The 25,644-nt window shown below is 42.6% G+C and overlaps 1 protein-coding gene across 1 annotated transcript in view; it reads left to right on the top strand.

The window, feature by feature from the left end:
• bach2a (BTB and CNC homology 1, basic leucine zipper transcription factor 2a) overlaps positions 1-25,174 on the top strand; it is a 39,046-nt gene extending 13,872 nt beyond the window's left edge. The window contains exons 2-5 of the mRNA XM_054613543.1: positions 12,435-12,717; positions 16,205-17,632; positions 23,217-23,423; positions 24,764-25,174. Coding sequence (XP_054469518.1) covers positions 12,451-12,717; positions 16,205-17,632; positions 23,217-23,423; positions 24,764-25,174 — 2,313 coding nt within the window. The 5' untranslated portion in view covers positions 12,435-12,450. The remainder of the gene's footprint in view (positions 1-12,434; positions 12,718-16,204; positions 17,633-23,216; positions 23,424-24,763) is intronic.
• The last annotated feature ends 470 nt before the right edge of the window (positions 25,175-25,644 follow it).

Raw genomic sequence — 25,644 nt, 5'->3', positions numbered from 1 at the left:
GATAGCTGAAAGGAAAGTAGAAAGTGCAGTTTGCAATACTGCTCTGACATTTAAAGTTTGGTCCAGGAAGACAATATCTTTCTGGTATTGATGATAATCCAAAATATATCTCAACTGCAGAGAAAAAGAGCAGTGTGAGTCACAAGATCAAAGGTTCTATCATATCCCTGCAATAAAAATATGTTGGACAGAACGAAAACATTCATTCATTCTTGATTCAATAAATAGAAAAGGAGAACTAATAAAATGGTGCACCATTAAAATGTGAATTAGCAATGCAAGAAAAAAAAAAATGTGAATAGATTCAGATGTGTGGGATTGGGATTTCTCCATCTATAAACTTTACCTGCAGAATCTGCCATATTTAGAGGGCTGACCCGACTCCCCAACGGGTCAACAAACTCTCTGTGGTTCCCGTAAAAGGTTCCACCCAGCACCCCGCCAGCCCAATGTGACTCCTGCTGCCGGAGTTTTATCGCCAGCCAAATCTGAGCCATCATGGCGCCAACTTGCCCTCCTGGCAAAGCAGTTGGTGAGGAGGATGTGACTAAAACACAAATAATTTCCTTGTCTCTGCCACAATGGCCAATGAATAAACTATTGAATGTTCATGGACCTTCCAGTCTGCGGTTAATGTAACAATGAACACACAGATGGCTAACTAAACTATAGGCCGACGCCACACCCAAGGATTATAAGATGGCAGACTTATTTTGACCGGATCTCAGACTTTCAGCAGTTTGGATGAATTTTGCGTAATAATGCCGTGCTGTCGGTAAGAAGTTGGCTTTTTTAAAGATAACTGATGACTGTAAATTGACATTGTATGGACCCAGTAGTAGAGGGGAAATCTCACCCTGCTTAGGCTTTTTTTCAGCACGTTTGCAGTAGTTTGCACTGTTAGTGCTGCTAGTACCGCTAGCTACGAGCCGCCGGCTTGGACGTCGTCGTGTTGCCAACCTTGTATTACTCATCTGATTGTTGCCCGGGTCATCAGATTGTTTGGGGGTGTTCTGTTCATTTCTACACAGTTGGAGTTTTCTTGAAACCATTCTAATGGTTATCAGAGGAACTGCACCTCCACGTTGACTTTAACCTTTCTAGGTAAAAAAATGAAGCAGTTAGGTGTTTCATCTTGGACGCCATCTTGAAATTTACAACTTTCTAGTGGTCAAAGTAAACTTTTAGTATGTTACTAAGGACACCTAATACTACAAGAAATTGGCTGAGAAACCTTTTGTTAGAATTTTTTTGAGGTTAGGTCCACCTTTAATTCACCATTTTTTTTCATATTTACATGGTGTTTGCAAAGTTGTGAGTACCTCGACCACAAAGTCTTCATTTCCTTTTGAGAAACACCGTTAAACATGACACCATATACCTATGGCAATTTTGTATTTGTTAATTTGCATTCCACACCAGTGTTAGCGCGTGAAGCTAATCCATACAAACTCAAAGTAGCAGAGTAAAAAAAAAAGAAGTAAGTTAACATAAAGGTGCAGATGTCCTCTATTGAGTTAAGCAGGCTGAGCCTCAAGGTGTTCCTTTACCCAGCAGATGTTAGTGCTGAGATGGAAACAGAGGCAGTGATCCAGAAAAAACTGACAATCGAGGCCTTTTTAGACCAGCAGCGCAATTGTTCAGCTGTACCCGGCGTGTGAAGAACTCAACCAGTTCAGCCAGGAATTGTGTTCTCACCTCGGAGTCTGTAGCCGGCGGCGCTGCTTCTCCACACACTAACCACAGCAGACGGATATATTTCTCTGCAGCCAAGATCTCGCTGACCTTAAGCCTTTTGTTTAGTTTCTGCTTAGTTGTGACTTTGTTAGTTGTGATTCACCAAAAACACACAATAACACAACACACAAACTTGCCGATCGAGGCGTGTTCTGCAAGGAAAAAGTGCAGTTTTTATCAAAAGAGTCTTGCTGCTTTGAAGAGAGCATAGTTTATGGCTAAAGCTTCTTGTCAGAAAAGGCCGCTGACAGTAACGAGAAGCGGTGAAAATCCTGTATGTCGTATTCCTACTTTCCTCTGAGTAAATGGCTTTAACTGAATAAAACAACATCGATATTAGACAGTAAACAGTCTGCTCATGACATCATCGAAGCATCCAATATTGTCGTTTTTGTCATTTGAATATTTTGGTTGGTCTTTGCTTTTTAAAGGGACTGTTTATGGGCTATGGTTTGGTTTCAGGAACATGGTTGGACGTCAAGATTCACAGACTCTGAAAGCTGTTTTTTGTCCTTGATAATAGCCAGAATAAGATGAATAACGCCTCCCGTTTCTTTCAACCGTGAGTCGATTTTGAATTGAAATGGAATTGTGAGATTCCCTGAGAGTCACACTTCTTGTAAGGGCTTGATGTAAAAAAAAATTCAAGGGAAATAATTAGTTTTGCATCCTGTATGCATGTGTTTGTGTGTGGGTGTGTAGGTGAGTGAGAGGTAATTGCAAGGCTCAAAAGTAAGGGTTGCCATTGGCAACCATTTTGAGAAACTGGCTACCAATTCTTTGCCATGTCACAATGTCAGTATTAAGCTGACATATATCCTTTATAGTATCTTAATTACTCAAAATAGAAGGTTAATTAAATGGCAACCACTTTGAATAGTTGTTGTTTAATCCTGAATAGTCTGTTTTGTCCATTCTTCCTATCGGTGATAATCAGATTGTACTTAATTGCTGAGATCAGGGAACACATGACATCACTAAAAAGAAGGTTGGGCTAAAAACACAACACAAAGCCGTATTAGTAAAAGAAAAGGTTGGCAATTTAATGAGTGTTCGTTGTTAACATCCTTTAACAGTTCACTGACCTACTTCCTGCTTCAGCTTCCACCTACTGTACCAACTGTAGCTGTGTGCAAACAGTTTTCCTCTACAAAGGTTTAGTTAACCATAACTTATCCATAGTTCACTTACCATAACCACACTCTTTCCTGGCCTCAACCACACGGTAGTTGCCACACACAGATATTGCAGAAAGCAACAACCGTTGCCATTAGACGTAAAAACAAATGCTGTCCCTGAAAGCCATCCTGGGTTTTGCAGAATCATACTGTGTCGGTGATCTTGTCTGGCACTGGAGTGGAAAGCAATGAAATGTGTCAGTCTGCTTTCTTCCTGAACATCCCAGCAGTGAGAGTGCTCTTCTCATGGTTACAAATGGCCTCCTGATGGAAGCAGATTAGAGCGGTGAGTGCTCCGCATTAGCGCTGCTTGACCCACGTGCAGTCTGCAACACTCTCTGTTATGTGTGTGTGTGTGTGTGTGCGCGTGTACTTGTAGGACAAAAGGTGAAGGTATTGATGGGGGAGTAAGAAGAAATGAGAGCCAAAGTACCTAGGTCAGCTATTCAGTGTCTATAGATCGTAACTTAATCCTTGGTTAAACACACACACACAGATGCAGATATGCCCTCACTTCTCCCTGCTCACACCGACACATATGTCTTTCCATAAATGTTCCACGCGCCGTTTCCCAAGCCTCACAGTCCATTTACTGCTCATAATCCTCACTCCTACAGCAGGCCACTTGCCCTTCACACACATCCAGTAGTCCTCTGACATACGAGCGCTCTGTCAGGAGAGCTGGCTCCGTGCTGGAGGGGACGAGGCGGTTTCTTTTGCACTAAATCCAATTCCACTTGACAATGGCAGGATGAGTTATACCGGTTTGAAGGAGGCCGAGGGGTTGAGCAAACAGCGTCTGCAATGACCTCAGGGGTCATTTATCAGGATCTCAATGGCCGCAGTGCAAGTGAGAGCTTCCCCACAGCCGCTTTCTCAACAAAGGCTCATTTGTTGAGACGCTGATGTCATGGCGGTATCTAGCCGGAGCTCGGGAACTCCCAAAGGGAGGGCCCCAGTAATGTAGCGAGCACTGAGTGCTATCTTTAGCTGTGAATTGTTTGGGAGGAAATTGCTCCCCGATATTAAGTTTCGTCTCTTATTTGGTTGCTTTTGATGAGTTGACGTGAGAAGTAGGAACCCTGCGAGCAGGTACTTTCTAACAACCACTATGATGCTTTATTTAGAGACATCCAGTCATATCAGTTTCCCTTACCGACACGATCCTGATACCCGACCTTGTGTATCTGTCAATACAGCATACCAATCCAATCCAATGTTTTCCTTCCGGGTGAGTATCATCCGATACCTCGTAACAATCCGATACCAGTGAGTTGAAAACAAAAAAGTATAATTATTATTCCTCTCTTCATATACTACTAGCCCTGTATTAATCATTGCCATCAGCGGGAGACAGAGAGAGAATAAATGCCATAAAACTTTTATTTATTATCTAATTTTACAAATTTTCCAATCCTTAAAATATTTCCTAGACATTTTGCTAGCTCTGGACAATTTTCACACTCCCTGCTGGCATCTGCTCAATCGGTACTGAGCATGTGCAACTCTCAACAGAGATGAGAAAGAAAATAGATGGCTCAGACGTTAGCTACGAAATTCATGATGGGAGTAGCTAACGACTGAGCCATATCGCGTCCATTCATCTCTGTTGAGAGTTGCACATGTTTAATTGTTTAATTAATCCGGATGTAGGGATGTTGTTGAGGCGTAAATCAGCTGTTAAATGATAAGATAGCAGCTGTAGATAAAGCCCACTGCTCTTCCTGGCACTACTTTACTAGTAGTCAAGTGCTAGGATTGTCCAAGCGTCCATACCCGCCGAGGTACTATTAACATGATTTGTTCAGGTCCTATGATCTGACCAATGGGCTCTCCTGACCCTAACCACACAAGGTCAATGCCTAACCTCAACAACCGTCTCTGCCTCAACCAGCTACGTAGAGCAGGTCTTGCCAAGAAAAGCTGTGTTATTCATAATTAACAATGAAAATATGATAAACTAGCGACCTGCTGATACCCAATCCAACATTTCGGTTGTATCAGATGTATTTATGATACTAACTCAACCATTAACCATCTAGATTAAATTATAGCATCCCCATATTTGGGGAATCATGTTTTTTCAATGTTCAAGCCAGTCTAGCAGGGTGGCTCTAGGTGTTCTGTCTTATTGTTGGTCGATCCACCTATTTGGTCCAGAATGAAATATCTCTACAACTACTTGATGGATTGGCACAAAATGTTGTACAGACATCAGCGGTTGCAATTTTGCCTTTTCATTGTCATTCAATTTTGTACAGATATTCATTTTCCCCACATCACAATTTCAATTATCGTTCAGTTATGAATTGTAACAACCTAGGACAGAGGCTCCCAGTCCAACATGGAGAACATTGGAGTAGTGAGAGATGCTATATCATATACTCTAACTGTGTTTTCTTTCTCTTAACGCAGGATTAGGAGTGTTTTCTTAAACAAATTAAACATAAAATCTGTTTTCATAAATGATTCAAGCTGGGTAGCGCTGCTTTTAGCAAATAGATGTCATCAGATGTTTTTCGACAGAACTCGCCATTCGTTATTTATCTCATAAGTGCACACACACACACACACACACACACACACACACACACACACACACACACACACACACACACACACACACACACATACTGTATACATATATATATATATATATATATACCCAGTATACCCCACAGACACCATCAGATGAAAATAAGACATAATCAGGACAGGGGAGAAGGCAGGAAAGGGTGGAGGAAAGTAGGGCATAGCAGTACATTGGACTGTACCTAGACACACACACACACACACACACACACACACACACACACACACACACACACACACACACACACACACACACACACACACACAAACACAGAGTTGGATTGGTGAATTACCAGTGTTTGTTAATTAATATTTGTGTGTAGCTGCAGCTCTGGGGGAAGGTCCCTGCCTGGTGTTGGGCTCTGCTGCTCCTCTGATGAATAATTCACTCCTGGATGTTTCTACTCTGCCTGCTGGGCTGCACCGTCTGTGTGTGTGTGAGTGCGTGCGTGTGTGTGCACACCCGAGGCTACCTCTGGCTGTCTCAGGGGTTTGAAATCGGCCTTAGATGTGTGTGTGTGTGTGTGTGTGTGTGTGTGTGTGTGTGTGTGTGTGTGTGTGTGTGTGTGTGTGTGTGTGTGTGTGTGTGTGTGTGTGTGTGTGTGTGTGTGTGTGTGTGTGTGTGTGTGTGTGTGTGTGTGTGTGTGTGTGTGTGTGTGTGTGTGTGTGTGTGTGAGATTGATGGTTCTGTCGGGTTGAATGTAGGCTAACAGAGCAACTGGCTGCTGAGGGGAAAGTGCTGAGCTGCATTATGGGTAATACTGGCAGTGCCACTTGGACAGTCGGAACGTCCTGCTGCTCTGCTTCACCGGGGTGTTTGGCCTGTTGATTGTGATTTTAGAGCGCCGTATAAGACATTGAATGCAGCAGTGGAAGAGCCTGCTCTGTGTTGTGTGTAGATGTAGGTATAGCTGTATACATTTTGAACCATTAACTAAACTACTCTGACTAGGGTTGCACAAAGAAAGCTACAGATGCACCGATAAAGATTTTCCAATTTTTATGTCTGAACCGCTGATTAAGATTTTCTGTCCAAGACCTATGGTTGTTCCTCCACGACTTAGTTTGTACTTGAAGTGGAGAAATACGGGAGCTTAATGTCTTCTTCACTCACGCTAACGAACTTTCACGATGACCACAGTTTGTGTGTGTGTGTGTGTGTGTGTGTGTGTGTGTGTGTGTGTGTGTGTGTGTGTGTGTGTGTGTGTGTGTGTGTGTGTGTGTGTGTGTGTGTGTGTGTGTGTGTGTGTGTGTGTGTGTGTGTGTGTGTGTGTGTATGTGTGTGTGTATGTGTGTGGCCTTGTGTATATTGCTGACGCTGTGCGCCGACGTTAAAACATCATGTCAAAATACAAGTTAATTACCATCTGTTCACAGTTAACGTCCACTGCCCACCGATGGGCAGGACAGATGGGGACAATTTATTTACAGTGGATTTGGTTCTCTCCAACGATGAGTTGTGTATGGACGAAGCTCTAAATGTCATGGTAACGTCTGTACGGATCCCCCAAGAGGTTCTGCATGCATGTTAACTGCCGATTAATTCCACAGTTTAACCGTCATAGTGTGAAATAAAGTTCTTTCTGCAAATTGTTATCGGACAATATTCAGTAAAATATGTGATTGAGAGGTCAGCATTGATGCTTTCTCGTCTCTGATCCCTGATCATGCTACAGTGTTCACAACAAGGCCGTGTTTACATCGGCAGGAGTAGAGCTAGTTAACGAGGGCAGCACCAGAGTTAACCGCTAACGTACGGAGGTTCCATTAAAGTTCCATTATGATGCGTTCAGGCTCTATTCAGTAAAAATGTATGCAAAGGTCAAATTTAATATTATCGTGATGTGTTCAAGTGTAATCTAGTAAATGTAGCAATTAACTTGAATAAATCCAATTGTTTGAAGATGTTTTCTCAGCAATATAAAATAGTTATAAAAGAGGGAAGTATGAGCTGTTTAACTTCCTAACACTAGTTCTAAGCAGCTGATAATACATCATTAAAACTACTTATGAAAACATTTGTTTTATCAATAAAAATACAATATTTTTTTCCTAATCATTTGAATTGTGTGTTTTAAAGCAAACAAAACAACATATATGACTATAACAAAGTAAAATAATGAAAATGTACAATTTTTGACGTTTCACAGAGCGGTTTAAATAGAATTGTCTGGACGATGTATACCAGCTACTACTATTAAAAAAAGAAAACATGATCAGAGCATCAATATGCTAGAATAATGTACTCTCCGTTTCCAGTCCTTCTGTCAAAGTTGAACAAAGACAAACTCTGTCAGCTGGAGCCGATTTTAAAAAAGAAAGCAAAAGCATCCTAGAATTTGTTTGTTTGTGACACGAGTTAATATTCAGCGGAAGAATATGCATTAACATTAAACGACACATATGACTTAATGATTAATGAAGGTGGGTGTGACGAAAATGATGTACCCACTGGCCGACTTTAACACCAATATCTGCAAGAAACTAATAGCACTGTTTTTATTAGCCTAGATTTCTTTCATAATAATATTAATGATGTGAGAAAGAAAACGTGCATAAAATACATAAATAAATACATCTTGGATTGATAAAACGCCCATTAACGAGACTCAGGTAGCTCTCTGTTCAGCACACCTGCTGTGCTTTAAGAGGCCCAGTGGAGCGGTTCCCACTATATCATCATTATGGCTTTTTATAGCTTAATAATTCATCCTCATATATAGAGAACACACTCCCACTGTGCCCTTTGTGTAGCTTAAAGTATGTATATGTTCCTCACTCCCAAAGCTTTTCTATCTGGGTTTCCTTTATCTCGGCTAAACATACAGTGAGTAATATGGTGTCACATGCCGTAATTCAGCAGCTACAGCTCTCCACCGTAACCCGGTTACGCTCAGAAAAAAGTTAGCTGGGTTTTCTGCTCCCCTCCCTCCTCCACCTCCTCCTCACTTGTAATTTTACAGCTCGGGGATTATGGATATCAGTTAGCTGCCTGTCAGCCCAGCCTGCTGCTGAAATGTCCCCCGACCTCTTCTCACACACATTAAGGCGAAGCCCAGACAAGATGATGAAACCACTGGCAACGTCTTGTTTACCAAAGCCCCTCTACCGCCTCTGAGCAATTTACAGCGTGGTTTGTTGTTTGGGGGAGCAACACATGGAGAAGCATGGCTTTAAACGTCAAAGATTAGGCTTATTCAAAGTGAGAAATGGGGAAATGTTTATGCAATTTCTCTAAAAGTCATTCCTGTAATTTGTTGTACTGGTGTCGTAAACACAACATCTGTCTCTCACATCCCAAGTAATCATGCTCTTTCTGTTTAAAGGAGATTCACAGCATTTATATGTATGTTTTAGCAAACGCTGAGCTCCGTCAGCACTGTTGCCTTTGTTTGCGCCGTTTGCTGCAAGCCGCCTGCTTAGCCGTCGTCATGTTGAGAGCCTTGTGGAAACAATGGAAAGGCTCAGATTTTTTATTTTTTTTTAATGGCTTGAATGGATTTCCTGTAGCCCTTGATGATTTTAATGCAAAATCTCTCATTTTCATAATCTTTAGAACTCCATTCCCGTGTTTGTTCTTCTGATGACTTCATCATACTGTGTTCCTTCCTCCTAATGATGGATCGCGATATCATGACTGGACAAATGTCAGTGAAAGCTCATGAAATGATCTTATACTTTATATTTTAGACTTACTCATTATAGTTACACATTATAATATCAAATTCAGTCAATGTGTTTAACCTTCCCATCTCCTCTCCCCATCAATGCAGACAAAACCTAGAACCTATACTTTTGTAAAAATAATGAATAAATAACAACAATTAAAAACAACTGACGTATGTCTTAGGAACATCTTCAGATGAACTCCTTTTATGCTTTTATACCTTCTTCCTCTCCATATTGATTTAACTACGCATCTTTACTGTAAGACCTCACTGTGTTAGTGGTCAACAGTAGTGGTGTAACGGACCACGGTCGATCCAGGATCTGTACAGATCCCCCCTCACGGTTCCGTACTTATGTGAACCACAGATTCTTTCAGTTCAGTAAAAATGAGCATAGGGCGAAGGTAAATTATAACGTTATGATGTGTTCAAATGTAATATCGTAAAATGTAGTTGTTGTTGAGAAACTTGAATAAATCCAGTTGTACATCATTACAATCTTTTTTTTTGAGGACATTACATTACATTACATTACAGTCATTTAGCAGACGCTTTTATCCAAAGCGCCTTACAATAAGTGTATTCAACATAGGTATTCAAGAGAACTACTAGTCACCAGAAGGCATAAGTGCATCTCCTTTCTTAAACAAGCATCTAAGAGCATAAACCAGAGCAAAAGTATAGTGCAGAAGCAAATTACTACGAAAACAATAAGTGCAACAGACTAATACGAATACAATAAGTGCAACAAACTAATACGAATAGGATAAGTGCAATAAACAAATACGAATGCAGTAAGTGCTACGAGGATAGTTAGGCTCAGGGTAGTACTTCATGAAGGACTGTCTTCAAAGCGGTAGAAATGAATTTTGGGACAGTGGCAAGAACAAAAAACTCGTCTGAACCCTTGTCGACCAGCTGCTTTAATCAAACAACAAAGTTGTTTCTGGCAATATGGATCATCAATGATCGGCAAAAAAACGTCATCAGGAATCTGAAGTTGAATTTACTCCCTGTTTCCTCTCATGCTGATCCGACCTATGACTCTCATCTGTGATACGATCTGAACCATGAGTTTTATGATCCGTTGCACCACTAGTCAACAGCAGAGTACAATACAGGCATAGAAAGCTGAATAGTCTGAGGAACACAGTAGATGACTAGACACAAAGAGCAATGTTAGCGAAGGCCTTTTCTTTTCTTTTCATTTGCAGCAGCAGGCCGATGAATGAACGAGTGTTAGAGCGGCGAGTAAAGAGTGGTAGAGAACAATGTGCTTGTGCATCATGAAAAGCAACAGAGAGCGGTCTGAGTCTGAAGTGTTCCTGAGGGGGAGCAGGAGCTGATCCACAGTGTTGAGATGATTGGCCACAGGGACAAAAGCCAGAACACGGCTTCAGCAAGCCCCCAATGCCAGGCTCTGCCTATTAAAAAGCCATGAGTCGGCAGAAACTTAGCCCACTCTATGCCTGCTGACACACACACACACACACACACACACACACACACACACACACACACACACACACACACACACACACACACACACACACACACACAGAGCCCAGTGCTGATGAGACAGACAGACTGCATGCTCAGCTGTCTGTGTCGGGGCTTTATGTGCTACAGCATTGACATTAAACACAAAGGATAGAACTGCCTGCTGCTTTATTTCTATCTATATTTACTTCTTTGATATCTATCTCTAGATATATAGGTTCATAAAGATCTTGAAAGATGGTTTATTTTACAAATAACTTATAGTTTCTTGAAATTCAGTCCAATAACCCTGCAGCCAATAGCTAAATAGAGACGCATTGAGGTGAACAGAGAGCTGGTAAATTTTCAAAAGGCCTCGCAGTGTGCAGGTTTCTTTCTCTTCCAAAGATATCCATCTTACAATCACATGCATAGTGCATTTTGAACTTCAAGTTTGTGTTTCACTAAAAACTGTAGTCACAACTGAGGCTATGTTTGCACAAAAATAGTGATGAGATATTGCGAGAATTACCATAGAAACCAAACCCCAAAACCCGACTCTCAACTAAGATGAGCCTCGCAGACTTGTTGTCGAACCTACCCCAACGGGAGATGGACTAATAGAGTTGCCATTTTTTAATTAGGATTTCATTTTTTTTTTTTTACAACATGCTCTAGAAATGAGACTTCTAAGTATTCTCTACGATGTCGTCGTCGTCCACTTCAGCGCTGCGCCACAGCGCTGAAACAGCCTCATAAACAAGAGAAAATTTGCATACACAAATAAATAAATCATGAAAATCAGCCTTGACAGTGAGATATCCTTCAAAACGTGCAAATGTATCTTCTTGCTAGCAATTTTGAATGGTTGTTGTAAGTACTTTTGCTAGTTTGTACAGAGTTAGCTGCTGGACTGGTGTCCGTCGTCTTAAGCATACTGTACCATGATTGCATGGCTTTGAAATTGCCCATGTACCATTTAAAAAAAACAGTTTGATCTTGTTCCACATGCCATCCCGAGCCTCCTCCTCTCTTACGCTGGGAGTGGGCTCTCAGACCTACTTGCCTTTATCACCATTTGAATGCCTGATGTGTCTCACTTGACTGTAATGTCCTTGGGTTTTCATTGCCAATGCTTTCTGCATCAACAGAAACCTGTGATGGTGAATTGGTTCCCAAAACATGGAGAGCAGGTTGTCAAACACATTTAATGTCATTTTGATGTGTCTGTTTGATTGTGCATGATTCAACCAGAGCCAAGTTAAGCGTGTGGGCCATGCAGTGTATGTGGATGGTTGAGAGATAATCCCCTTTGATACTGATACTGAAAACTGAGGCTCCATCATACGACCATGTGCCACTATCTCACTGTCCTCATGTCCGCATGAATCCAGCATCCTCTTGATGGCAAGAAACAAATGAATCGCTCCTTCACTTATAGCTTCTCTGTGAATCTGATGCAAGCAGCCAGTTGCTTACTATTGAGGTCTGCGTCCTGCATTTTTCAGGACTTCACAGAGGGGAAAAAGTCATCTCTTGCTTCTGAACTGCTGCCTTCAGTGTCCACGAAAAGCTAGTCCAAGTTCAGAGATTAGTTTAACAACATATACAACTTTGGAAAAGGCAACCTCTTCATCCTTCTGGATTGCAGCAGTTACATTCCTTTTTAGCAGCCAACTCTTGACCTTTGTTACTTTAAAATAAAACTGTACTTTGCTACCATGTTGCCCTCCCCCCCCCTAAGCTACAGTGTCCTAACCTCTTTCTTTCCTCTGTGCAGGGCGCCAGAGAGCGTGATGTCGTCAGGCGAGGAGCGGGATGGTGAGGCGGCAGCGCCCGTGTACGTGTACGAGTCCAAGGTCCACTGTGCCAACGTGCTGTTGAGCCTGGAGGAGCAGCGGCGGCAGGGCATCCTGTGCGACGTGACCGTGCTGGTGGAGGGCAGGGAGGTGCGCGCCCACAGGGCCGTCCTCGCCGCCAGCAGCCGCTACTTCCTGCAGGCCCTGCTGGGTCACAACGGGTCGCCAGGCGAAGCAGAGTCCATCATTAACCTGCCAGACAAGGTAAAGGGCCAACGAGGAGCACTCTGAGAGTTCCTCAGGGTCTCTGGGTCATTTTAAAAGGGAAATGTTACAGGGGAACTCAATAGTCTGGGACAATAACCCTGACTGTCCTGTTATCTCAGTTTGGGCTGGGAAACTACAAAATAATCACAGATGGCTCAGTTACATAAGTAGATGTGGGCATTCAGGGGGGCTATCACCACATCTTACCCTTCATGCCCTCTAACGCTGAAAACACATGATCAGTGGTGAAGTGCGGCCTTCGGCGAGCTGCCATGGAAGGTCTATGTAAAGATGTCAGGGCCGCTATGATTCTGCGGCAAAGAATCAATCTAAAACTTTAGGATGGTTTAACTTTTGACGGCCAACTGCTGCCCGAAAATACCCGCAGCCAATCGGTAACAAGAGTCATGTGACTCCTACAAAATGTTGACCGTTGAAAAATGTAGATATCATGGCAAGCAACGCTGCTTGTGTGTTTTCAGCTTAAAGTAAATGATTTAGGGTGAATGTTTTTATGGGAACTATAAAACAAAGAGAGTGTGTGTGTGTGTGTGTGTGTGTGTGTGTGTGTGTGTGTGTGTGTGTGTGTGTGTGTGTGTGTGTGTGTGTGTGTGTGTGTGTGTGTGTGTCCTTGTGTGTGTGTGTGTGTGTGTGTGTGTGTGTGTGTGTGTGTGTCCTTCGCATATCTCGAGAACCATTCATCTGATCTACTTCACACTTGGCTTGTGTTTTGCTGGGTTCCCAAGGACTCACAGTGTCGAAATTGGTACAATTTGGACAAGCACACGTAATTAATCTTTCAATATTAATAATCTTTGAATAAACAAGCGTTCAGTGTGTGTGAGTATTCCCACCATGCCAGCTGTTATCACAGCCATGGATTCGCCTCTGTTACTGCCTACCTAATGGCGAAAGACGCCATAATAACGCTACAGCCTTGAACAGCATTGTGAAAGGGGCTTTTGTTGGTCGATGCCGTTTTGCCTTCACCACCAGGACTAATCTGGGATCCGTTCTTGCTCCCAGTGGCTGACGTTACCATATATCGGCCCAGATCTGTCATATTGATTAATATGTCCGTGTAAGTCCACCTTATACTGTCCATCCACTCCTCGCATAAATTACTGGAATTCTTTGTGGCACTGAGGTAAATAGGTTTGGGTGTGGAATATGGTATTATCAGGACCACGGACACTGCCATGGTACTGCTATTCTCTGGGAAAACACCAGTGGTCCTTCTCGTAACATGGTAATAAAGAATACTCAGTTTCAGGCAGTAGATGCTTCACGTTTCCCATCCCATGCTAGTGCTTGTCAGCCACAACCGGCCTCGAAGCTAGCTTGCTTATTAGACGTGCAAGTAGACATATTTGTGCCACTGTTATCTGTCTGTCTGATAACTGTCTGCAAACTATTCTCTTTAGTGGAGCAGTTTATACTCTGAGGGAAGTTACATAAACGTGAAGAATGCAAAACAAGTCATAATAAGTAAGTTGGTCTGCTTTTGGTTTGATGGATTTGCCGTACTTCACCCCTGTGATTGAAAGCAATCCATCTTGCCAAAACAAATCAGTGTTTTAAATGCTGGTTTGAGCCGGCCTTTAGGCGGTGATTGGCCACTGTAACATGGTGTTAATTTAGATTAAATCAAATATCAAATATATATATATTTCTTTACGCATACTGAGTGTAGTTTCCTTAGCTGGTTAGCCATCAACACATAGTTCTATTGCTGTATTTTAGATTTTGTCATGGTTCGTCAGACAGAGAGGTAAATCCATTTGCTCACAGGCAGGAACAGTGATTATGATGACCGATCACTACCATTTGTGTAATTGTGAAAACTCTCTCAGTGCACATGTAGCTCTGATCTGGTGTTTTTTTTACAGCCTGAAGAATTCATCTGGTCTTTTTTTTTGTCTAAACGCTACTGACTCAGTTCCTCAGTAATCCCCTTCTGTCGATACATTTGCCCTCTGCGTCTGAACATTAAAAATCAGGACACAAGGTACAATTTGACACATCATGTAAAGAGAAGAGGGCAAGCTGAAACAAGCAATTATATGGCTTGGTGTTAATGTGTGATCATTGATTTTGAGTTCTACAATCTTTTGATTAACACAATATAAATATATATATATATATGAGAAAAACTAGATAGATTGGATAATTTCTCTCTCTGCTGCTGCTCATCTGTGAGGTTGGTACTGGTGTTCGAGGCAGCTTCTCCCGGCTCGTCTTGGTGCTGATGCAAGCTGAAAAAAGGCTTACATGGGCACCAATATCCACACATACACATATATATTTCCATGTAGAGACACACATGCACACACAGCAATATGGAGCAAGCACATGCATGCAGCAGCACACGCTCTCTCACACACACTCACATATGAACGCACATGCAGTAGAAGCTGAGTGTAGTGAACGTGAAGAAAAGCGGAGGAGATGAGAGGGTGAAGGGTGGGGGAAGGATGAGCAAAAGGATCCAGGAAAGGACACAGGACGTATGAGATTAACAAGGTGGGAATGTGGCACAATAACGGACGATGAGAAAAGTGGAGTGGTTGCTTGTGGGTAAAATTCCTCCATTTTCAGCTCAGCTGAATCGCAATCTGTGTTGCATTTACAGTAAATAATGTCATAACTTACAACACTGTTCTTCTTTGCTCTGAAGAAACAGAACTATTTACAGTATAATGAATTTCTTGGAGTACCAAAATACTCTTTGGCCAGAATGGTCTCACCCCGCTAATTATTTGAGACGTAACCATTATTTGAAGAGAGAATTTACAGAATGCCTTTTAAAAGCCTCATTAGTATATAGTACCATCAAGAATTGTACATTTTCAGGAGCTGCCCAGCATATTTTGTTGGTCAATGTGCAATGAAAATAAAGGTGTTCTAATCTAATTTGCAGTCATTACCCTGAACTGAAATGAAATCAACATAATAGCTGTTAGGTAATCAGATGTATGGCAATGCTTACAATTTCTACACTTCTTTGAGCACGAGCCTGTTCAGAGCGAGCCGATTGCTCGGCTCCCAGTAGTGCTGCTTGCAACTGCTCATCGCTAGCTTGCTCCAGGGCAGTGAAGAAGAACTCAGGTCTAACGTAGGTACCCTGCATCCCACAGCAGAAGTGAACTACAGTCACTGAACCCTGCTGCAGATGACATGCTTGACTCAGTCCTCAGAGGCCTGGAGCCACGTCCCCAACTGATGCACAGGGCACCATTGAATGTTTATTCAAAGTTCATTAATATTGAACATGTTGCTTGTCCAAATTGCAGCAACTTGGACACTGCACGTCTTTGGGTCCCCGGCAATACACCCACCAAGTGTGAAGTTCATCAAAAGAACGGTTCTTGAGATATTCGAAGAACATACCCAAAACACGCCTAGATTCCTTGCTTTATAGTGAGACGCTTAAGGCCCTGACAGTTTAACCATTCCTTCATCTCATGCTCTCTCTCCTCTACAGGTGACAGCTAAGGGTTTCGCTCCACTGCTCCAGTTTGCCTACACAGCCAAGCTGGTTTTAAGTCGGGAAAACATCCATGAGGTCATCCTGTGCGCTGACTTCCTGGGCGTCCACAACTTGGAGGACTCTTGTTTTCGGTTTCTTCGGGCCCAATTACAGAACGACAGCCAACGCGCCAGTAATGGCAAGGTGGAATATGACGATGACATCACTGCTGAGGATGCCAGCTTTTCTGAGGCAATATCCTCGGATGATTCTGCAGAGACGAGGCAGCAGACCAACCGCGTAGCAAGCACTGCCTCGCTTCCCACTGACCTTTCGCAGTGTCCTAAATACAGGAAGTATCAGTACCAGATCTGCAATGACAAGCACAACGGAGAAGACCATCATAGCAGTGATGATGTCATCTTGGCCACCCATACCTCAGTCAGCCCCGTGAGCTCACAGCTCAGAGACAGAAGTGGTGCTCCACAATCTCTTCTTACACCCTCCAGGATCAAAGAGGAACCATTTATGTTCGAGGAAGAAGGAGATGAAAGGAGTGGTTGCAACCCAGAATCGTGTACCGAGGAGGTACTGGAGATGGAGCTTGAGGTAGAAGGAGTTCCAGTAGCAGCCGAGCACTCTCCGAGCGGAGGGTCACCCTCTTCCTGCCTGCGCTCCTATCTCCAGAGAGGCGGCCTAGATCTGGGCAGCGTGCCCAGCACCACCATCCAGCAGCTCCTTACCAACAGACTGTCCCTCAACCACTACAGGGAACTGGTCAAAGACAGGCAGAGGGATAAGAGAGAATCTCTGGGTCGAGTGGTCCTCAAGACCGGCGTTGCAGATGTCATACCAACAGCGCTTACTGGCAAGAACATGGAAAGGCCAGTGTCCAAAGCATCCTCCTCTAAAAATGAGGGGGAGCTAGACAGAGCCAGCGTCATTTTCTCCTCAGCAGCTGGCGAACAACAAATGTTGGCCCATTCGTACATGGATGATAAATTCAGAGAAAAGGTCTCAACCCTGATGCAGGTAGAAGCTCCGTCTTCTGGTCGGTCATTCCTCACCAGCAGCTGCCCTGTTCCCATCAAGACATCAGCCCACTCCCCTACCCCTTCTGAGCCCCGTACCCAAACCTCCAGCTCCCGCTCCTCCTTCTCCTACCCGGAGGACGCAGGCAGCGGCAGCTCGCCTTTCAACCTTCCACAGTTTGACTTCTCCTCGTCCCCACACTCAGGCTCCACCTCTGGACTTCCTCACTGCCTGGCTGGGGTAGTGGAGCAGAGGAACCCCCTCAGTGGAGAGCTGCTCTTCTCTCAGGGTTGCACCAATATCAAAAGTGAACAGGGATTTGGTGCAAGTGGTGGCAACTCCAGCGACGAATCCGGCTCTTTCTCAGAGGGAGACAGCGAAAGCGGCGTCTCCAGAATCTCTGGCCCCGAGGTTAGTGTCCCCCTTCATGGTACTTTGGTTCTCCTTTTCTGTTAGCACTTTTGCTGAAAAACCTCCACCTACCACTAGCCACAAAGGTACTGAATCAGTTGCTTAAAGTCATCAGAGAACTGATTTGGAGTGAGTGAAATGGGATCACTAGCAGAAAACAACATGCATTTGTTGTATTAACTCCTTGTTTTACTATGTTGATTAAATCAAAGTTGTTTATCTCTCACCAGCTATAATTTAGTGTGAGTAGCCCAAGTACATCTAAAGTCAGCTTATATTAAATTAAAAATAGAAACTGTTAGTAGGAGGTCAATGTGAGTTTTCATGATGCAGCTTTTCCAAAATATAAATACATATAGGCTCCAAAAACAATGTTTAATGTAACTCACTGACTCCAGAACCACAGTATATTGTGTTTGCCAGTGTGCAGAATACCCGGAGGCGATCGCAGGGTTGTGTCCATCTGTTTAGGTCGGAAAAAAGAGGTAAAGACTTTTTAGTGACAATTGCAAGTGACAAATAGCTGTCTTAAGATATTAGAGACCCCCCCAATAATTTCACTTTAGAGGCTTAACCAGGGTCTCGAGTGTCAACGGAGGAGTCGGACCCCCCCCTCCCGAATGTAAGTAGACTCTTGGTCTTGCTGTGACAGTACTAAGCCTCAGAATGTCCCAACATGGTTCTTATGCCCCTGAAACACTCAAATTACATCAAATGCTGTACTAGAAGGGTGAAGGTACCACTCATATGTCAGGTGATGACATCGCTGAGTTGCCTTACTTACGATATATGGCGTGTCTTGCTAAGACATGTACTGACGTTGCCATTAGTCTGTGGATAAATCCCTGTACTGCTTAGAAATGGAGAGGTTTGCATTTCACCAGAAGATTTTCTTACCAAAGTATTGACCACTTCCAAGCAATAACCGGCTACCAGTACACCCTGTGCTAGGAGCATGTGGCAATTATATATTTTTTTCAAGCATATTCGAGGTGTGATTTACAGCTGGGACTATTCTTAGACCGTTTCTTTCTCTCAGGAGAAATTACACAAACACTTCAAACACATAGGCCTGCTCATTGGAGTTAAAAGAGGTGTATGGTTGCCATGGTGATGCCTAAGCATATGCAATATATGAAATGTGAGATGAGCCATACTGAAGCTCTCTCTCTCTCTCATACACACACACACACACACACACACACACACACACACACACACACACACACACACACACACACACACACACACACACACACACACACACACACAACACACACACACACAAACAGCATATTAGCTTCATTAGATTTGAGTGGTAGTGGCCTCTGGCTCTTGAAGAGGTTAATGTGTCATGAGGTAATCAGCTATTTTCAATAGAAATACTGAGTCAGATTGTAAAGGGGTCACTGCTACAGAGTTCCTCTTTCAGCTGCTGCTCTCCTAACAGTTATGAACATGTGTATGGGGAACTGTGTGGAACGGCTGTGTGACCCACTGTAAAGCCGTTTCTGCTGTTCTAACATCTTCAAAATGCTCCATCTGCTGCATTTATTCATATTGGTACATGATTATATCCTAAATGTGTTGTGTGTTCACCATGCTGATGGACTGTAGTTAGATTACTACAAAGCAAAGACAGTCAGGCTTAGAGACCTGTTGAGCTTTACATTGTTAACTGTTTAAAAAACATTGTCTTGGTGGATGTCAACATAAAAAAAGAAAAAGAGTTATAAAAAAGGTTAGAGAAAAGAGGTCAATCCTCACAAACAAATACTTGAACTTTCGGTCATCATGCACATTTCTAGTCCAGTGCTATAATGATATTCAGTTTTCCTACTCTCCTTAAACACGTGGGACTGTTTCATCTTTAGAAGAGGCAGCCATGTTATCAAATTTGGGATCATTTCTGTGAGGGATACCAAAAAACAGGGGGTGGATAAACGGCTGTCATAGAAAGAGCATGCCAAAAAAAGCATGATGTGCATTTCCACCTAGGGATTGGTATCGATAATAGTACTCTACTAGTACTTATTGATTCTGCTTATCGTTTTTTTCCCTTATTGATACTATTATCGGTTCTTTTGAATTATATTGTAAGACAGAAGACAATTTATTAAGAAAAGAAACGGTATGGCTTTAATATTCTTGTATTTAAACAAAACGTTTTTCTTGAGCAGCATTACAAGAAGTTACAAAAACTTTAAAATACATTCGCAGCTAAACAATAAGCTAAGTGATTATCTTTCATTGATGATCCTGTCCTTCTGATCAAACTAACCTTACCTGCAGTGGACGAGGATGGACGGCTGATCTCCAAACAGTAGAAAACTGATCATTTCTGCAGACTGATGTTCTGCTTGTTGTCCAGATGTTGTGATAAACTGCTGCTGTGTTGGGTTTATTGAGTTTGAGACAGCGAGAGTTCTCAGCATCTACTGGAGGAACATGTAGCCTCACTTTGGATCTGTGTGTTCTCTCTGCCATGGTGTGTGTCTCCCGCTGTAGTACGCTCTGGAGGTGTGTGTGTGTGTGTGTGTTTGAGTAAAGCACATAGACAAAGAGACAGAAGTCAAGAGGACATTTGCGACGAGGACGTCTCACTCCAGAACTTCAAAAGTAACAGTTTTTTTCCTAAAGTACCTGTTTTGAGTACACTTTATCTGCCAAAAAAGAGAAAATGTTGAAGTCCCAGCCAAAATGTATTTGTTGTAACGTACAACATGACAGTAAATACATCTGAAGTACAGTTTGAGAACCGTGCAAGCCACAGCATTTTTAAACCTGCACAAATAAAAATCAACCGCAAAGGGTGAAATGCACCCCTAACTGTTCTGACAAACAGTCCTGTGCTCTTATTTGAATTAGGTAATGTCCAGACATTCATTGCAAAATTAGCCCCTGTCTTTGTGAATGAGCCTCATGGCGAACACGTCTAATCCACAGAGATCAGTGCTAAGAGCAATTTGTAACACTAAAGTTATTAGCGTATTCAGAGAGTTGGTGGAAATAATGCGCCTTTATATAATGTGTGTCCACTAAAATGTTTTTATTTTGAGATGCAGTGACAAGATCAATGACAGTTGTGTTCTATAAAAAATGAATAAATCAAGTTTATTTGTAGAATAAGGTGGACTTAATAAACTGGCAACTGTATTGACAAAAAGAACTAACAGCTGTGACACTGAACTAAAAAATACCAAAGCTCAAAAAACTGTCCCGGCCTTTTATCTCGTCACCTGAAATTTAGCAGTGAAATATTAAAACTAAATTACTGCCTGACATTGGACTCACCTATATAAGCAAATTGGGAAATGTGTAGCTCTGAATAGAATTTAGTTGCAGTACTGTTTTATTTAGTTCTTTTTTTTGCTGTGTGTGTGCGTATGTGCTCATACATCGTATATCACTCGTGTGTGTGTGTGTGTGTGTGTGTGTGTGTGTGTGTGTGTGTGTGTGTGTGTGTGTGTGTGTGTGTGTGTGTGTGTGTGTGTGTGTGTGTGTGTGTGTGTGTGTGTGTGTGTGTGTGTGTGTGTGTGTGTGCGGGTTCTGTCCCACTTCTTCGCCCTGACCCAGTTGTCTCGCCCATAGAAGACACACACACACACCCTAGGGTGCCCTGCGGGCAGGTGGAAGGTGCCCTGGCCATGTTCGATCCACCATCTGCTACTGCTGACCCCAGATCTGCCCTCTCCAATTAGGCCAGCCCACCAAGACCCTCTCCAGCCTACTTTGCATTCTGTGGTTTTGCTTTTTCCCCTCCTTATCTAAATATTTAGTCAGTCATTCATGATGACTAAATGATGAGATAAAACTGTGGTTAAGTTAAAGATACAAAATCTACAAATCGGCAACCTCCAAAATACAATGCGTGGTAATCAAATTATAACAAAACTATGTATTATTGTGAATATATTTCAGTGGCCTTAATATTCAGATTTTTATGTTTAAGTAGCCTAGAAATGCACAAAACTGTGAATTAATTTATTAACATTATACACTAAAACACAATACTGACACATATATATATATATATATATATATATATATATATATATATATATATATATAAAAATCACTATTGCTACTATTAGAAAATCACTATTGCTACTATTGAGAGAGAGAGAGAGAGAGAGGAGTGGATTTATGACCGTCCACGGCTCACTTTGTCATTCCAACCTTATTATGTGACTGCTGAGAGGCATGCAGCTATATATAGATGTCTATACAGTAAAGGATGGGCGGCACCTAAACACACCAGACACACACACACACACACACACACACACACACACACACACACACACACACACACACACACACACACACACACACACACACACACACACTTGCCTTTCTTTTCCCCTTTCCTCTGTTGTCAGAGCAGTGAATGATGTCATTGTGGTATGCTGGCAGCGTTGAAGTCTGGAGCCGACTGCTCCGATGTACACTACTGCAATGTGACATGGAGCGAACACAAAGTACACAGTATTCACTCATCAACAGATTAAATGAGCAATGTTTGAAAAGTGACAATTCGGCTTCAGATGGCAACAAACCAGTTAGTGAATGAAAGAATACTTCCATATAAATGGGCAGATACAGAGGTAACGATGAATGAATACATGAGTGAATGAGAACATGAACTGATACGTACAGAAAGAAAAAAGAAAATGTCATGAATCCATCTGCAAGAACAACAAGTAACCAATAAAGTGTTCATAGGTCCAAAAGAAGCTAGTGGCTGTGAGACAAAGAGCTCCCTCTGTGTTCTCTTTGTGACGGAGCTGCTGGGATCAACACACGGCATCATACTGACACCTAGTGCATTCTACACCACACTGACCTCCATCTGGTGGATTGGAGCTCAAGTAGAATTATTCTCATATAACTGAATGCCAGTTATTTAGATGTCTTCAGATAATTTACTTGATAAAATGTAGAAATTAAAAAAAAAAAGTAAAGAAGTGCTATCAGTACCATAAGTATCTAAACTAAAAACCCATTAGCAGCAGATAGACTCTGTTTGCTGTATTATTGGATTATTATTAATGATGTATTAATGTGTGAGCGACAGAGAAGAGGACAAGTGATATTGAAAACAAATATATGGATACATTAATACATTAGGTATACAAAACTCACTGAACAAAAATACAAACGCAATAAAAGATCAAAGACTTTTTCTATGCACACTAAAAGCTTATTTCTCACAAATTTGTGTAAATCCGTGTTAGTGAGCTCTTTATTAAGATAATTCATAATCCATCTTCCTGACGTGTGGTGTGGTGTGTCCTATCAAGATGCTGATTAAACAGAGCCCATTCTCTAACTATTCAAAGTGGTTACCACGCTGGTAACCAGGCATCAGCTTTTGGTTGCCACACTAAAAATATGTCTTCTATTCTTAGTCACCTTAAATCAAGATACTTTGCAGTTCACCGTCATCCTAATTATGAAAATGTTACATAAAAGGATAAAAGCTAGTTTGGGAGTCTGGGAGGTTTTGCTTTGCGCTGTCTCAGTTTCTTTCTTTTTTTTTTAAAGTGAAATGAAATAAAAAACCCTCTGGTCCACTTTTTAGGTGAAGCTGCCCTTCCCCGTGGACCACATCACCAACCTGCCACGCAACGACTTCCAAATCCTCGTCAAGATGCACAAGCTGAACTCTGAGCAGCTGGAGTTCATCCACGACATCCGCCGCCGCAGCAAGAACCGCATCGCCGCCCAGCGCTGTCGCAAGAGGAAGCTGGACTGCATCCAGAACCTGCAGGGCGAGATCCGCAAACTGGTACGATCACATAACAGACGCACAGTCACCTTTAAGCATGGTCTCAAGCCTCCAGGGTGGTGGTCCTTTTGCTTGTTGTATACAATAGAATGCTTCTAGGTGATGCAGCACACCCCCTGGTGGCCATGTTGGCCAACTGTGGCTGTTAACTTCCACATCATTGTGTTGGAGGAAAACGTTACAAATCAGGTATTGTGGGGGATACAAATATAAAGAGTGCAAATAAAGCCAAATATAAACAATAAAGAATATCAATAAGGGCCAAAACCAAATGAACACAATGCCACAATGCTAGGGTTAACGTTGGGTTAGGTTTTTACTGGAAAAGGTCACAGTTCTGGCTGAAATGACTACTCAGACAAACTTCAACTAATTACAAAGGTTAGGGATCATCTGTGATCGTTGGTTAAAAGAAACCAACATCCACTGTCAGTAGGAGGAGGAAACGAACGGCAGTCTCCTGTGTCAAAGTCCTCTGCTTTGTAGACCCATCCTCTCACCACAATGTCCTACCTATGTAGTACTGAGTCTTTACTAGGGATGCACTGATCTGACTTTTCCAGTCCGGATACCGATAGCGATACAGAGTACTGATCTGGTACCAGTGTTTAATTAAAAAGACGTATGTCTCACTGTGTGGAAGTGACTGGGATCATTCTTTGACGTGTGAAACATCAGGCTTGACTTTAACAAGTCTTTCCTCACTTTGTGAGACAAAATGTCCATAGACATTTTATTATAGATACAGCCGTACCAGTCATTGGTGTAAACAGAGAATTTAATTGAACGGATCAGCCCCATTTGTCCCCAATACCCGATCCAGTATCGGATAGGTGCATCCATGACATAAACGTCACACTAGCTCTCCTTTTGGTCTTGAGAGACAAGAGTCCAAACTCACACAGCCACTAGAGGACACTTGTTAAATAATAAACATGCATTGGGACTGAAAACGGTCCTACTTTTAAAACGCACAAGAGGATGTGTTGTGCTCGTTTGGTTTAAGATACTGCTGAGACGCGACATCCGATCCAGGGAGTCCAGTTTGAGAATCAGTGATCTTATCTCTCGTCACAACGACTGTGAAGTTAAAAAGTAGAAGTACTTCGTTCACATAATCACACAAGAGTGTGTATTGCATGTTTTACACTTGCAACATGTTTTGGGTGAAGTCGCATTGCGACAGAGCCAAAAGTTGAGCCAGGGTGGACTAAATGACATCGACATTTGGCCTTAGAACAAATGACTGGTGCTCTTGTTGTGATGGTCTCTGTCCACCTGACAGAGCACAGCATTGCTGTCATGCCGACCTGATGTCTCTGTGTCTTATGCACTCACAGGTGTGCGAGAAGGACAAGCTGCTGAGCGAGCGGAACCAGCTGAAGGTGTGCATGTCGGAGCTGTGGCAGAACCTCTCCTTCCTCTCCCAGCAAGTGTGCAGGGAGGTGCCACCTCCCGTCTCCGCCAGCATCGACCTTACATCCAACCCGCCGTCGCCTTTTTCAGACGAGGGCTCACCCCCGCCCAGGTCACCCGCGTCACCACGAGGTGATGCGGCGTGTCTGTCCGACATGGGGGGTCCCAGTCAGGGGGGACTGGAGGAGTCCGATCTGGGGCAGGAGAACCCAGATGGTCCACTGGTGCTGGGGTCCACAGAGGAGGTATGTAGCCCGACCGTAACGGTGGATTTCTGTCAGGAAATGACTGAGAAATGTACAACGGAGGAACAGAAGAGACAGAACTGTACTTAGAGTCTGGAGGCAGACGGTTTGGTCATACTTCTCTTGATATTTGAAGTATTTCTTTTCTTCTTTCTTCTTTTGTAATGGATGACACAAGCGTTGTCTTATCAGCAATACTGTTCAACAGGTATATTTTGGACTGGAGATAAAAACAAAGGCACTGGCAGCTTTCTTTCTTTCTTTGTCTCATCCTGACTTCCTGTCAGCTTCCCTCCCTCTCTCGTGCATCATGGGAGGTTAAACTCAGGAATTCCTCCGAATGTTCAGTAATGTCCTTGTTAACATGTACATGCACTTTACTTTACAGTCCTGTCACACCTTGATAATTACTTTGGTACTTACAATTGATTTGTATTAAATATAAATGGTCAGTTAGTAATATAAGTAATTATAATACTTCATATTTGACCCTTTTTAAGTTGCAGCACTTCTGGTTCACTAAAGCAGTGGTTCAAATTTTTTTTAAATGTGCTTATATC

The sequence above is a fragment of the Anoplopoma fimbria genome, chromosome 15 (assembly GCF_027596085.1).
Source record: "Anoplopoma fimbria isolate UVic2021 breed Golden Eagle Sablefish chromosome 15, Afim_UVic_2022, whole genome shotgun sequence".
In the NCBI taxonomy this organism is placed as follows: domain Eukaryota; kingdom Metazoa; phylum Chordata; class Actinopteri; order Perciformes; family Anoplopomatidae; genus Anoplopoma; species Anoplopoma fimbria.
The sequence above is the reverse complement of the archived record's forward strand: the minus strand, read 5'-3'. Positions and strand labels throughout refer to the sequence as shown.